Source organism: Dendrobates tinctorius, unplaced genomic scaffold (assembly GCF_039654945.1).
Source record: "Dendrobates tinctorius isolate UK_male_01 unplaced genomic scaffold, ASM3965494v1 ptg000011l, whole genome shotgun sequence".
Taxonomy (NCBI): domain Eukaryota; kingdom Metazoa; phylum Chordata; class Amphibia; order Anura; family Dendrobatidae; genus Dendrobates; species Dendrobates tinctorius.
Window position 1 is genome coordinate 101,049,872 of NW_027361679.1, and position 15,017 is coordinate 101,064,888.

At 44.8% G+C, this 15,017-nt stretch overlaps 1 protein-coding gene across 19 annotated transcripts in view; it reads left to right on the forward strand.

Moving 5' to 3' along the window:
* ADGRL3 (adhesion G protein-coupled receptor L3) overlaps positions 1-15,017 on the forward strand; it is a 948,965-nt gene that overhangs the window by 414,348 nt on the left and 519,600 nt on the right. For all 19 annotated transcript variants that reach the window (XR_012220302.1, XR_012220289.1, XR_012220304.1 and 16 more), the window contains exon 7: positions 8,196-8,261. Coding sequence is in view for 15 of the 19 variants with exons in the window: in XM_073545473.1 (XP_073401574.1) it covers positions 8,196-8,261 (66 nt within the window). In the remaining 4 variants the exon portion in view is untranslated. The remainder of the gene's footprint in view (positions 1-8,195; positions 8,262-15,017) is intronic.

Here is a 15,017-nt window from a genome sequence, read left to right on the forward strand (position 1 = left end):
CACCATCAGTAAAAAAGCTGAAGTTGAAAAGAGGATTGCTTCTACAAATGGATAATGATCCTAAACACACGTCAAAATCCACAATAGACTACCTCAAAAGGTGGAAGCTGAAGGTGTCAGGGTCCTGACAGCGCCGGCATACAGCCTCCGCTAAGCAGGGACTCACCCGCACCGTAGGGACCCCTGGGGACAAGAACAGCTGGAAAATAAAGATGCACAGGACCTGAATGTAGAAGTTTAGCAAGCCGGCACAGGACCTACGGTCATGTGAACGGTCATTTGACTGCAAGGGGGTGGGGTTTAGCGTCCTGCTTTCAAAGAAGGTAGAAAACTCAAAGTCGGGCAAAGCGGGGGTCATGCACAGTACAGGCAAGCGAGGTACAGGAGGGATAAACAGACGGGAGGTCAGACAAAGCCAAAGGTCATACACAAGATATCAGTAAAGTGCCAGGGATGAGACAGAACGGATAGTCAGGGCCAAGCAGAGATCAAAACCAAACAGACGTAGAAGGTACCAAGCAGAATCCAAAGCAATATCCAGAGAACAGACCGAGTCATACACAGAGAATCATGCAACCAGAACACAGCACAAACATACTCAGGGGTCACCACACAATGCCAAGGGCGAAAGTATAACTGACGGGGGATGGGAGCTTCCTGAGACTATAAAAAGCCTCCCCAGAACCAATGAGAGGCCACCATAATAGGTCCCAGGTGTGCAGGTGAGAGTCTGCACTGAGGTCAGAACATTAACCCCAGCAGTGCCGGTCACCCAGCACTGGTATCATGACAGAAGGTTTTACAATGACCCTCACAGTTGCCTAATCTGAACATTATTGAAAATCTGTGGCTAGATCTTTAAATAGCAGTGCATGCAATATGACCTAGGAATCTCACAGAACTGGAAGGATTTTCCAAGGAAGAACGGATGAAAATCCCTCAAACAAGAATTGAAAGACTCTTGGCTGGCTACAAAAAGCATATACAAGCTATGATACTACAAAAGGAGAGGCTGCTGTTTACTAACCATACAGGATGCCCAAACTTCGCATAAACTTATTTTCATTTTTGTAGTTTTTAAAATGTATAATAAGACTATATACATATTGTGCCTAAAATGCAAACAAAATGTGTCATCTTTAACTTTATGTCTTTTAGCGATCATTTCATCTTCAACTTGCTTAACTGTTCGCAATAACAGTAATTTCAACCAGGGATGCCCACATTTTTACATGCCAATAGTGAGAAAGGTGCTGGAAGTGCTGGAGGGGTGACATGTTTCGCTGAGGCTCATGGCTTCAGTGATCTAAAAACCCAGAATTTGTTCCTTCAGCACACTGTTGCAAGGAGATGGCAGCCAATATAAATAAAGGTCTGGGTTTTTAGTGGGTTGTCACCTTATCTCCACCCCAGGGTGTGGTCTGGGGCTTAAGTAGTTCACCTTTAGAAGAAGTAGTTGTTCACTGTCTGGAGAGGAACACTCCAGAGAAGTGTTTGTGCCTGTGTTAAAGGACCTGAACTGTGGATCTTGCTAAGCCTGATCAGGCTGATACCTTCTAGGAGAAGGACTGTATTTTGTTTTGCCCAGAGGGCTGTGTTTAGTTTTTCAACTCGGTTTATGCTGCGCTTAAAAATCCAAGAACGTTCTTAAAGAGACAGTGTTCTGTTTATACCTCTGTGTCCAGCCGAGTGAGACAATCTACCACACACTGTATACCTCATATGCCACTTTCAAAACATACATTTATTGCATATGCCACTGATTCCCTGGACATACATTGCGTATTGCATTCACACACTGGACCAATGCCACTCGCACAGTGGACTTGTAACACATACACCACTCACACACCACTCATATACTGAACACGTGTCTCACCGCCACTCACACACTGGATAGTTGTTGCATGTATCAGCCATCTACTACACTATACTGTTTATGCCACTCATAGATTGGACATATAACGTATATGCCGCTTACTTTACTGGGTATTTACTGCATACAAAATCTACACACTGGAGTACACCGGATGTTCCACTCACGCACTGAACGTAAACCTCATACACCTCTCACGCACTGGACATGAGTCTCATACCCCACTCACACAGTGGACTTATGCCTCAGACTAAAAACTTCAATGAAACATAGCACTTCACTCACATTGCTTTCTTACCTGCTTTCTTTTATAAACTACTAATACTTGGCAACGGGGGCAAGCAGGCTTGTCGTAAGCCATAATCTTGTGTGCCCAAGACTAAGTCCTAGTTGTGGACAGCTCATCAATATCAGATCAGTGGGGGTACAACACTTAGCGCTCCCACCACATAGCTGTTACGAGATACGACAGCAGCCTGATGTGAATTGTGTATAGAGTGGTGTACTACTTCTCCATCACAATGTGTACTCACTACTCCCAGGTACTGCAGATCATCTCCAATTTACTTGAAGTATACTGGTAGAAATCCCCTTTAAGCAGGCTGTTTGGAAATTGCGTAGTGCCGTAGCAGTACTTTTCATGTTCAAGGACACAATGCAGCAGCACCCTGGGGTTACTGCGAAAAGCAACCCTAGCACCCGATTGGATGATGTTTGGCCAACTAACGCTTGTTTCTACATATGGGCACAAAGTCTCCTCCTTTCCTTTGATTATACAGTGAATTTTTAAGACATTGATTCTTGATAAACTATGCAAGAGGTTCCATAGTAACAGAAAAAATTAAGTGGTAATAGATGACATTATTAAATTTAATTGCTGACTCCAAACAGTTTTGTGACGTCATAATCCTCCTTATTAGAGCTGTAGAGAACCAAAGCTTCTCAAAGACAAGAAAAATAAGCAAAGAAAGAATTGCATCCTACTCAGCATAACAAACAAGGTCAATTGGACTATTATTTTTCTAATACCATCAAAGGTCTATCTGCTGTTAATAAAACCTAGCTGGTATATTCAATGTTTTTTATTTTGTATATATTTAGTGCTGGATTAAAAATTTCCATACTGATAAGGCCATCTAGGCCAGGTGATTTGTTATTTTTATTTATCTTATTACTTTTATTATTTCCAGAGATGTGACTGGATGATTTAGTGATTCGGTATTTCCCTCTGTCACCCTATAGTGACAAAATCTTTGATTGGTACAGAGTGTAGACATGTGTTAGGGTGCATTTATGTTAATCTATTTTGATTGTGCGGTCAAGACCAAGATTTTAAAAATGCATTCAGTGCTTACACGATTTCACACAGATTTGGATGTAATTTTGGTGCTGAAAGTTAACTGTGCTATAATGTTTCTGGAACTCCAAGTCATTTGTCTGTGTGTTATAGACAGGGTCAGACTTGAGTTTCTCGGGCCCACAGGGGGAATGGATTCTAGGGCATCACCCTACAGTTACTGTTTATCCAAATATCTGTTAGCCATCCCTGGTATAGTGGAGCATCCACTGTAAAACACCGCCAGCTTCTGCACATCTACTATGCGCCACTATAACCGGAATGTACAATTACGGTAATTTGCGGTAATTTGCATTAATCCCTTTCTGCCAGCTGACGTGCTATCCTGTCCATGTGCCCTGGGCAAATTTGACCTCGGACGGAATAGTACGTCATAGCGATCGGTCGTGCACACGTGGCCGGGTGTCAACAGATTCTCACAGCTGACACCCATCACTAAGTACCAGGAGCAGTCACGGGCCGCTCCCGGCACTTTAACCAACCGGAATACAGCGATCGAACACGACTGCAGCATTCCGGGAGCAGGCAGAGGGCTGACAGCCCCTCTACCTTTGGATCGGAGACCCCACGGCATGACGTGAGGTCCCGGTCGCTCCCATGGTAACCCGATGTCGTCAAGACATGTCAGGAAGTTTCTCAGGTCAGTGTGCACAGAATGCAGCGCTGACAGCTTCTGTAGCATGCAGATGATGCTTCATCTGCATGATATAGAAGCGATCAGACTGCTAAAAATGAGTGTCCATAGTGGGACTAAATGTAAAAATTAGAATGAAGCGAAAAAAAATTTTTTTAAATAATTGGAAAAATATTTTTTTTAACAAAGCAATATTTATTCTTTCATTAACTCAATATTTGAATTTAAAAATCTAAACAATAAAAGTACACATATTTGGTATCGTCGCGTCCGTAATGACCCGACCTATTAAACTGTCCTAGTTGTTAACCCCTTTAGTGAACACTATAAAAAATCAAGCAAAAAATAATGCTTTATCATCATACTGCCAAACAAATAGCTGTCAGAATAAAGTGATGCAAAAACAATTATTTTTTCTATAAAATAGGTTTCATTATATAAAAGCGCCAAAACATAAAAAAATATATAAATGAGGTATCGCTGTAATCGTACTGACCTGAAGAACAAAACTGCCTTATCAATTTTACCACACACGGAACGGTATAAGTGCCCCCCCCAAAAGAATTTCACAAATTGCTGTTTTTGCTCATTCTGTCTCCCAAAAATCATAATAGAAAGTGATCAAAAACCAAAAGGACCAACCGGGTCCAAGCATTCTCTCATGTGACCTACCCTGGCCACCTTATATGGTCAGTAGCCACGCCCACCGGGTCACATGGCTATGACCTCATCACAGGTCCTTCACACACTCATATAGTCTTTTACCACAGGCATTTTCAGACACACCCCTGGGTGGATTTGTAGGTAGCTCTCCCTAACACATTGGCACGAAAGATCAGCTCTGCTGATCAGCACATAATCAAGCCATCATCCCAAGGCCACCCACCTTGAGATACATTACGATCATTCAGCATCCTACTCCTATCAGGACACTGGAAATGCTTATATGCCTGTCCTTGGACACACACAGAGTGCCCCCTAGCGGACACAGTGATCACTGCACCACAATATATATATAAAGCTGAGTGTAGAGCCCCGCCCACTCCGCATACCCACATTCACTATAATATCCCACATCATTCCGTCAGCCAGAGCCACCGGACTACTACCCCCAATATCCCACATCATCCCATCAGTCAGAGCCACCGGACTACTACCCCTAATATCCCACATCGTCCCATCAGCCAGAGCCACCGGACTACTACCCCTAATACTCCACATCATCCTGTCAGAGCCACCGGACTACTACCCCTAATATCCCACTTCATCTCGTCAGTCAGGGCCACCGGATTACTACCCCTAATATCCCACATCATCCCGTCAGCCTGGGGTCAGAACCAGATCGTTGATTGGAACAGTCCTAACTTCCATACCGGGGATCCCTTTAATAGAAGCCTGGGGTGAGAATCAGAGCGCTGAGGGATTTACCCTAACTTCCATACCGGAGATCCCTTTAAGAGAGGCCTGTGGTCAGTACCAAAGTGCAGAGTGGATTTGCCCTCACTTCCATACCGGGGATCCCTTTAAGAGAGACTGGGATCAGAACCAGAGCGCTGAGTGAATTTGCCGTGACTTTCATACCAATGATCCCTTTAATAGAACCCTGGGGTCAGAATCAGAGCATTGAGGATATGCCCTAACTTCCTTACAGGAGATCCCTTTAAGAGAGCCTGAGGTGAGAACCAAAGCGCTGGATGGATTTGCCCTGACTTCCATACCGGAGATCCATTTAAGAAAGGCCTGCAGTCAGTACCAAAGCACAGAGTGGATTTGCCCTAACTTCCATACCAATGATCCCTTTAAGAGACCCTGGGGTCAGAACCACAGAGCTGAGTGGAACGGTCCTACTGTAACTTCCATACCAGGGATCCCTTTCAGAGAGGCCTGGGGTCAGAACCAAAGCGCTGGATGGATTTGCCCTGACTTCCATACCGGAGATCCCTTTAAGAAAGGCCTGGGGTCAGTACCAAAGCGCAGAGTGGATTTGCCCTAACTTCCATACCAATGATCCCTTTAAGAGACCCTGGGGTCAGAACCACAGAGCTGAATGGAATGATCCTAACTTCCATACCAGGGATCCCTTTAAGAGAGGACTGGTGTCAAAACCAAAGCCCTGGATGGATTTGCTCTGACTTCCATACCAATGATCCCTTTAAGAGGGAAGATGTGCCTATGGGATGGAGGATGTGTGATGGGGATATGGGCAGGGAGGGGAGGATTCATTTCTGTCATGTGCTCTCTGCTCCTTTCAGGGGGGCAGACAATGGCTGGGAGCTTATGTTCCCGAAGATGCTAGATTTCTCCCGCCTTGTCAGTGTCTGCTGAGGTGTTGTCAAGTGGGAAAACTTGCTCATAGCAACCAATCACAGCTCAGCTACTTTTAACCAGCTCTGGTAAAACGAGAGATGCGTAGTGATTGGATGCAAGGAAAACTGTTGCTCATAGCAACCAATCACAGCTCAGCTTCTTTTGAACAGCTCTGGTAAAATGAAAGATGCTTCGTGATTGATTGGTGATACACATACACACACATACATACATACATACATACATTCACTTTTATATATAGAGATGAGAGTAAAATAAATACATATTGACAAGAAACCAAAAAGTTATGTTTTTTTAAGCTTTAATTATTTTGCCCATAAAGCAGATAATAATATCATGCAAAATAGTTACTAATTAACAATTACTATAAGTTTAGTTTATGCTGGCATGATGTTTTATAATGCCCATTTATTTTTGAGGAGCATCTCATTTTAGTAGCAATTTCCCAAGAAACTTCCAGAAACCTTTCTTTAACCCCTTCACGATAATCTAACATAGAAGTGCGGCGGAAGTCAGAAGCAGGTTATGGAGTGGGCTCATGTCCACCCCATACCCTGCATGTGATGACTGGGTATTACAGTCAGGACCTGCTGCTAACAATTGTTAACCTGTTTAATGCTTATTTTGATCTCTGACAGCTACATTTAACATGCACCGACTTGCATGCGCATCATTCTGTCAGCCCATTAGCGGGCCCATGATGTGATCACAGGTTGCCAATGGGTTGTTATGACAGCTGGGGGTCAGCTGATGATATGGACGGCCTTCAAAGGAGACCGTGATTTCCGCTATATGCAGCAATGCTGTCGGATCACTGTATATTGCAGAAGCGTTCTGACAATCACATCTTCAAGTCCCTTAAGGAGGCTAACAAGGACAGTGAAAAGTAAAAAAGAAAAATTTGAAAATATGAAAAAAACAAAAAAACCTAAAAGTTCAAATCACACCCACTTTTCCCCCATTAAAAATAAAGATATTAAATTTTTTTTAAAAATACACATATGTGGTATTGCCACGTTCAGAAAAGTCATATCTATCAAAGCATAAAAACAAATAACCCAGTCAATAATCACCGTAAATGAGAATGTCAAAATTATGCTTCTCTGGATGCTGCAATTCCCCAAAAACCAAGCAATCAAAAAGTCACATCTTTCCTAAAATGGTATTAATAAAAACGTTGTCTCACCCTACAAAAAGTAAGCCATAAACACAGCTCCATCGGCTGAAACATTAAAAATGTATGGGTCTCAGAAAATGGTCATACAACCCAAAAATGTTTGCCTTTTGTTTTTATTACTATCTTTTTACTCTAGATGGCTGCACATGGATACGCAGGATGAAAGTAATACACTTAGGCCAGGATCACACTTGCGACTGCAATGCGAGAAACTCGCCTGAGTCTCTCGCCTCAATACCCAGCACCGCCGGCGGCGGTTCGGACCGGAGCATTCAGCTGCATAGAAAGACATACAGCCGCACACTCCGATCCCGAGTTCTGGCGGCAGTGCCGGATATTGAGGCAAGAGACTCACTCGAGTTTCTTGCATTGCACTGGCAAGTGTGACCCCGGCCTTAGCATAATTGTATCCATGTGTATTTACTGTTTTGTGTGATAGGCACAAGTATACTGACATTAGTATAGCTTTTATTACTGTATAAGTTGTCGACTACACACAGACACATAAGTGCAGTTAGTGTTGTTTATGAGTGTCTGCCCCTTTTGTTTTTTTAGCTCATTCTGCTAACCTCAATTGACTTTCCCTAATATGCTAGCGTTAATAGCATAGCTTCTTTCTAATGTTTGTGAATTGTTTGAGTCAATAAAATTCTATCCTTTTTTATCAACTTTTTGGAGATATATTGATTTTGGTTCTTGGTAGGAAAACTCTTTAAGTTTAATTTAAATTAGATTCTCGTAAATGGTACATACAATGTGTGCTTTATGTATATTCATATATGCATATGTACAACGATTGTTTAAAACTTTTCTCTTCACTTAGGTCACATTTCTTACAATGTTCCGTCCAATCATATTGATTCCAATATTGAAAGAGCCGCACCTCGAGGTAAGTCAGCTAATTTTATGTATTTAATTTTACAATCCATAGATTGTAAGTTGGGTAATGCAAGAAAATAACACCCAAACACTGCCAGCAACACTGGTTGCTGGAATAATAGTTTCTTGGCTGACAGTTTGCAGAAGGCGATGTCTCAAGTCAGGTTCAGGAGAATGGTGGAAGTTGGGGCCATGTGGCATATACCATGTGTACTCCCAAAATTACATAGAACAGTAGGCTTGTTACAGCTGCCAAGAGATAAGTTGGTAGGATGAAGCAGTGATTGAAGGGACACTAGGAGCCTTTACCTGATCAGTTTGTGTGGAAAGTATATCTAACCAGAGGTGTCTGAACATTGACCATGGAGGCTAACTTTTGTGCAACCTATTACAATGCCTGTATTCCTATGTTACAAAGAGAGTAAACTTTTTCGGCACAGTGGGCAATTCCAAGAGTATTACTACTTTTCGTTTAGAGCGCATATATTCTGCACCCTGTTATGGAAATGATTGTTATATTACAATAGGAGTTAAAGGCAAGTGATACTCATTTATAATAGGACTCAGACTAGAATGCCGTTGTTAGGCGTCGGATTTCTGTCGCTGCACAGCGAGAATCCCGAGCCTTGCTTCCGGCGGCCTCCCATTCCTCTCCAGCCGCAGAGGAGCTTGCTCTGGCACAGCTATTGCAATGCATGCTGCTCAGCAGCGAGATTCTCCAGAGACTAAGTCCTCAGGTCGGGCCACTGAGCATGCCCGTGGTGTGATCTCCCATTGGAGATCAAAGGTCACGTGCTCAGGTCCTGCTCGTGTTCGGATTGGCCCATCCAAGAAGCCAGGAAGGTCCCGGACGTTCGCGGCTATAAAAGGTTTGCATGGCCGCTCGGCCATGCGCTAGGATAGCCAGTATTTTCTGACTATAAGGAGTGAGTGATGGATGCACGTATGAATGTCTCTGGTGACTGACTCATTATGAAACCCCTACCCTGGGTACGCATGTGTTGTACAGCCTAGCCTGCTAGCGCCCAGGCTTAGGCATAGGTAGGACTGAGCTGAGTCAGATATTAGTCACCATCAGTGACTCGGCACGCCTCAGAGCAAGTGCGCCGCACTCCTAAGCCAGCGTCTATAGCGGCGTTCGTGGCAGCGACGCCGCGCGCTCAGTGGTCTAGAAGGACTCTAACCCCGTGCCTTGGGGTGGAGTTCTGTGGCTGTTTGCTGTGCGCTCTGTGGCCGGGCTCTGTGAGCTAAACAGGCTCCGGCATTCACTTTCAAGCAGCTGTGCGGTTCTGTGAAGTAACAGAATCCGCTCCTGTTCACACAGGGTGACGTAACCCACGTGTGACTGTTTTCACGCCGCTCTTCTCTTCCGCCATTACCTAGCAGCAGTGTACCACCTCTGCACGGTGGACCCCGGGCTGCGAACGCACTCTCTACTATTTTATAATCTGGTGCGTTCCGCCAGCCCTAACAGCCGTATGCCACTGATTGACCCAGGTTCAACTTGTCTAGAGGTTCACAGACTATAATGTGACACACAAATTGTCCACTTGCAGCTGAGGGAGGTTTCAATTATTCAAACACAGTTTACTTTATGACTTTGAGGAGCTGTGGAGGCACAAACCAAATTTCTCACTATGAGAGGGTATGACTCCAAGTATGAGAAGGGTAGACTCCAAAAGAGCCATACTGTAGCTGTCCAGTAGAATTAGGACATCTTACTGTATACTAACAGTCAATTTAGTGCATCCGTATTTGATCACCTTCATACTACCAAGTAAAGTGTTGGGCCAAGCAAACTAAATGGGGTAGGTAATCAATTGAAAATTACCTTTGTTCGGGACAATCTGTCGAAGCATTTTCAGTGGAAATGTGATGTAAAGTGGTGGCCATGATTTTGGAAGATCATCAGGTCAAAGTCAGTGTTATAACTCATGAATTAGGCATTTCAATTGGCATGGTTTCCAGTGCAATTCATGATATTTATATGATGTCAAAGGTCAGTTCCCTGTGTGTGCCACAAATGTTGATGCCAAAGCAAAAAACATGTCGCCAGCAATTTAGCTAAGAGAATTTAGACATGCTTATGGAAAATCTACGAGACTTCTATTCTCAATTTAGGACAAAATAACTGAAAACTTTAGTGTGCAGTTCTAACTATTCATCCCCTAAAGTCAGTACTTTGTAAAGCCTCCTTTGGCGGTAATTACAGCTGCACGTTGCTTTGGATAAGTCTCTATGAGCATTCCACATCTTGCCATTAAGATTTTTGCCCATTCCTCACGGCAAAACTGCTCCAGCTCCTTCAAGTTAGATGGTTTCCTCTAGTGAACAGCAATCTTCAAGTCTGACCACAGATTCTCAATTAAATTAAGGTCTGGGCTTTGACTAGACCACTCCAAAACATTTACACATTTCCCCTTAAACCACTTGAATGTTGCCTTAGCAGTATGATTTGGGTCATTGTTGGAAGGTGAACCTCTGTCATGGTCTCAAATCACTGACAAGCTGAAACAGGTTATGCTCAAGAATATCCCTGTATTTCAAACTATCCATCTTCCTCTTGACTCGGACCTTTTTCCCTGTCTCTGCTGCCAGAAAACAACCCCACAGCATGATGTTGCCACCATCACGTTTCACTGTGGGGACAGTTTTCTTGAGGTGATGAGCTGTGTTAGTTTGGCGCCAGACATAGCGCTTATGTTGGTGGACAAAAAGTTCAATTTTGGTCTCATCTGACCACAGCACCTCCCTCCTTTCAATTGGGGAGTCTCCCACATATCTTCTTTCAAACTCAAAATGAGCCTTACCGTTTGTGTAAGTAAAGGCTTTTTTCTGTCTACTCTTCCAAATAGGCCGCCTCTATGGAGTGTAAGGCTTATTGTGGGCGTATGGACAGATACTTCAGTCTCTGATTGGGAACTCTGCAGCTCCTTCAGGGTTACCTTTGGTCTCTGTGCTGCCTCTCTGATTAATGGCCTCCTTGCCCGGGCAAAGGGTTCTGGTGGGTGGCCCTCTCTTGGCTTTTTTGTTGTAGTACCATGTTCTTTCCATTTGATAATAATGGATTTGTTGGTGCTCCGGGGGATCATCAGAGATTGAGATTTTTTTTATAACTTAACCCTGACTTGTACTTCTCAACAACTGTGTCCCTGACTGATTTGGAGATCTCCTTGGTCTTCATGGTGTTGTTTGTGTACTTAATGGTAGTGCAGCCTCTGTGGCCTTTCAGAAAAGGTGTGTATATACTGATAGACCATGTGACACTTAGATTTCACAAAGGTGGACTTCCTTTCACTAAGCATGCAGCTTATGAAGGTAATTGCTTGCATCATAAATATTTAGGGGAATAGCAAAAGGGGTGAATATACATACACATGTCAATTTTTAGTTATTTGATCCCATAAATTTATTGTATGCCTATATTTTTCTCACGTCACCAACTTAGACTATTTAGCGCTGTTGAATCATGCACAAATTGGAAAAATGCACACATTACAAAAATATTTAAACATAGGATGTAATGTAAAAAAAGAGGTACCATATTTTCCGCTTTGTTAGACGCACTTTTATTTCCCCCAAATTGGGGGGGAAATAGGGGTGCGCCTTACAATCGGAATAGTGTAAAAAACTGATGTAATCTCTCTTACTTTAATGGCGGCGGCTGTGGTGCGGGCGGCGGCTGTGGAGCGGGCGGGCCGTCTGGGCTGGCTGTCTGTAGGAAAGCAGGGTCACCGGTGGGGCAATGCAGGAGCTGGGGGTGGCGGCGCGGCTTCTCCGGTGTTCGGGCGGCATAGTGCAGGCCGGCGCCATTGTACTTCCGGTATCCGAAGTTTCTGGTTTCTGGAATGAGCGCTTGTGCCTGTACTTTACAGGACTTCAAGAAAATGGACACCGAGCTGGCACATGTGCAGATGGAGCTCTCGGTCACTGAGCGCTCGATCTGCGCATGCGCTGCACTATTTCAAGGCAACAGGAGCTGGCAGCAGGCAGGATTCTGGGCTCCGCTGCACACGGAGCCCTAAAGCAAAGGAGGGAGAGAAGCATGATTCTCTGCCTCCACTGCAGGGATAGATATTGATTGGTGGAGGGAACTGTTGCTGAGCTGCCTCCACCAATCATATATCTGTCCCTGCACAATGTACAGTATACTGTTGCACTTACATTTACACAAGTACCAGATCCTTGGGAGAGGTGAGCACACTTTGAAGGGAAGCATAACCCCCATCATCCTTCAGAATATACTGTACCAATGGGTGTATTCTGATGGATGATGGGGGTTGTAGCCATATTTGGTGTAACCCCCGTAACTCTGTCATCCAGAGATCCCCCATAACAGTGCCTCACCACAGATCCCCATAACTCCGTCATCCACTAATCCCCTATAACAGTGCGTCACCACAGATCCCCATAACAGTGCGTCACCACAGATCCCCATAACAGAGTGTCACCAGATTCCCCATAACAGTGCGTCACCACAGATCCCCATAACAGTGCGTCACCACAGATTCCCCATAACAGTGCGTCACCACAGATTCCCCATAACAGTGCGTCACCACAGATTCCCCATAACAGTGCGTCACCAACAGATCCCCCATAACAGTGCGTCACCACAGATCCTCATAACAGTGCGTCACCACAGATTCCCCATAACAGTGCCTCACCACAGATTCCCCATAACAGTGCGTCACCACAGATCCTCATAACAGTGCGTCACCACAGATCCTCATAACAGTGCGTCACCACAGATTCCCCATAACAGTGCGTCACCACAGATTCCCCATAACAGTGCGTCACCACAGATCCTCATAACAGTGCGTCACCACAGATCCTCATAACAGTGCGTCACCACAGATCCTCATAACAGTGCGTCACCACAGATCCTCATAACAGTGCGTCACCACAGATCCTCATAACAGTGCGTCACCACAGATTCCCCATAACAGTGCGTCACCACAGATTCCCCATAACAGTGCGTTACCAACAGACCCCCCATAACAGTGCGTCACCACAGATCCTCATAACAGTGCATCACCACAGATTCCCCATAACAGTGCATCACCACAAATTCCCCATAACAGTGCGTCACCAGATTTCCATAACAGTACGTCACCACAGATCCTCATAACAGTGCATCACCACAGATCCTCATAACAGTGTGTCACCACAGATTCCCCATAACAGTGCGTCACCACAGATCCTCATAACAGTGCGTCACCACAGATCCTCATAACAGTGCATCACCACAGATTCCCCATAACAGTGCGTCACCACAGATTCCCCATGTGAAGAACGGGCGGACCGCTGTCGCCAAATTGCGACGGACAACGGACCCTGTGCCACCAGTAGGTCACGATCCCACCACCGACACGGGTTTGTCAGCGGACGGAGGGACGTGACGCACTGCCGGCACACGGCTATCACAGGCACAGTGGGGGCTTCTCTTAGTTATCCCACCACTGGCACCATGTGACAAAAACACAGCAAGCTAATCTTGCCCTAACAATTTATTGCAGGGGAGTATTTTGGTTGCCCCACCACTGCTAACAACCTTCCAAGAACTGCGGTGATTTAGGTATATCCCACTTTCTCAGTTCCACTTTGGAACTCGCAGCTCTCCGGCGCCCCCCTTACCCTCAGGTCAGTCAGGGAACTGCTCCTAGGATAATTAGTCGCCGGACAGGCTGCTTGTTGTGCACGGGCAATTAGACTACTGCAGTAAGGGAATTATCAATGCTGTGGCTGCAGCCCCTCATTCAGCATGTAAGACCCGTCTGTACTGCCAGCTAGCCTCGCCAGTCACGCACACCACGCTGCCACCAGCCATGCTTTACTTAATCAAAGAGTTAATTAAGAGGGTCCGTGACAAACCCCAAATTAGTAGCGATTATCTAAAAAAGGGGCATAGTTCGTTTCTTAGAGCATGGAGACAGAGCTAATAGATTTTATCATTTATTCCCAAAAGAATGCGGGCCGTGATTACATGGATAAAAGTTGCTATGAAGTTGAGACATTACATATGTACAATACAAATATAACAAAAAGAGGATTAAAAAGACAGAAAGTAACACTCACATGTGCTTAGTCGGTATCAGGCAGACCATGTGGCTGGGGGAGGGGCGCTTAACCAAACGTCCCCACTCATCGGCACGTCTCTCTGGCAGGAGGACTCCAGCTGAACTGGCTGGAATTTGGTAGGGAATACCTAAAGCCTAGGGTCTGTGACCTCACGAAATGGGCGGTCTGCAAAGGTCCAACCTCCCTCTCTCCAAGTTATGATTTGGCTACAAAACTTAGAATAACTATACCTAAACGAGAAAAGCCTGTACCAACACATATAGGGCATCATTGTTTGTGATTTACCAAATAGAATCCGAAGACACTAAGCATGCCGTAATTAAGACCCTCCATTTGGGAGCAATCCATATCTCAGTTTCTGGAGAGATTAGGATTTTGCAAGAGCCACCGTAGGGAAGCCGAGTCCACGCTGATCACAGAAATGTTTGTTTTGTTTTTCTGTCGCGATCGGAGCCCATGCTAGCCTATTTTAATATCTCTCACAGTTTTATTTCAGACACATGTCCCAGAGGACAAAGTACTTCCTTTAGCTGTGCAGGGAGGGGGGAGGAGAAGAATTCTACACTGAGGCTTCAGGTTTCACAGAGATGCACGCAGGAAGACGCTGGTGTGTGTTGTGGGGGAAAAGAGGGGGGGTTGCAGCTACATGACAGAGGGATTTTCTAGAATGTTTCAGAAACATATCTAC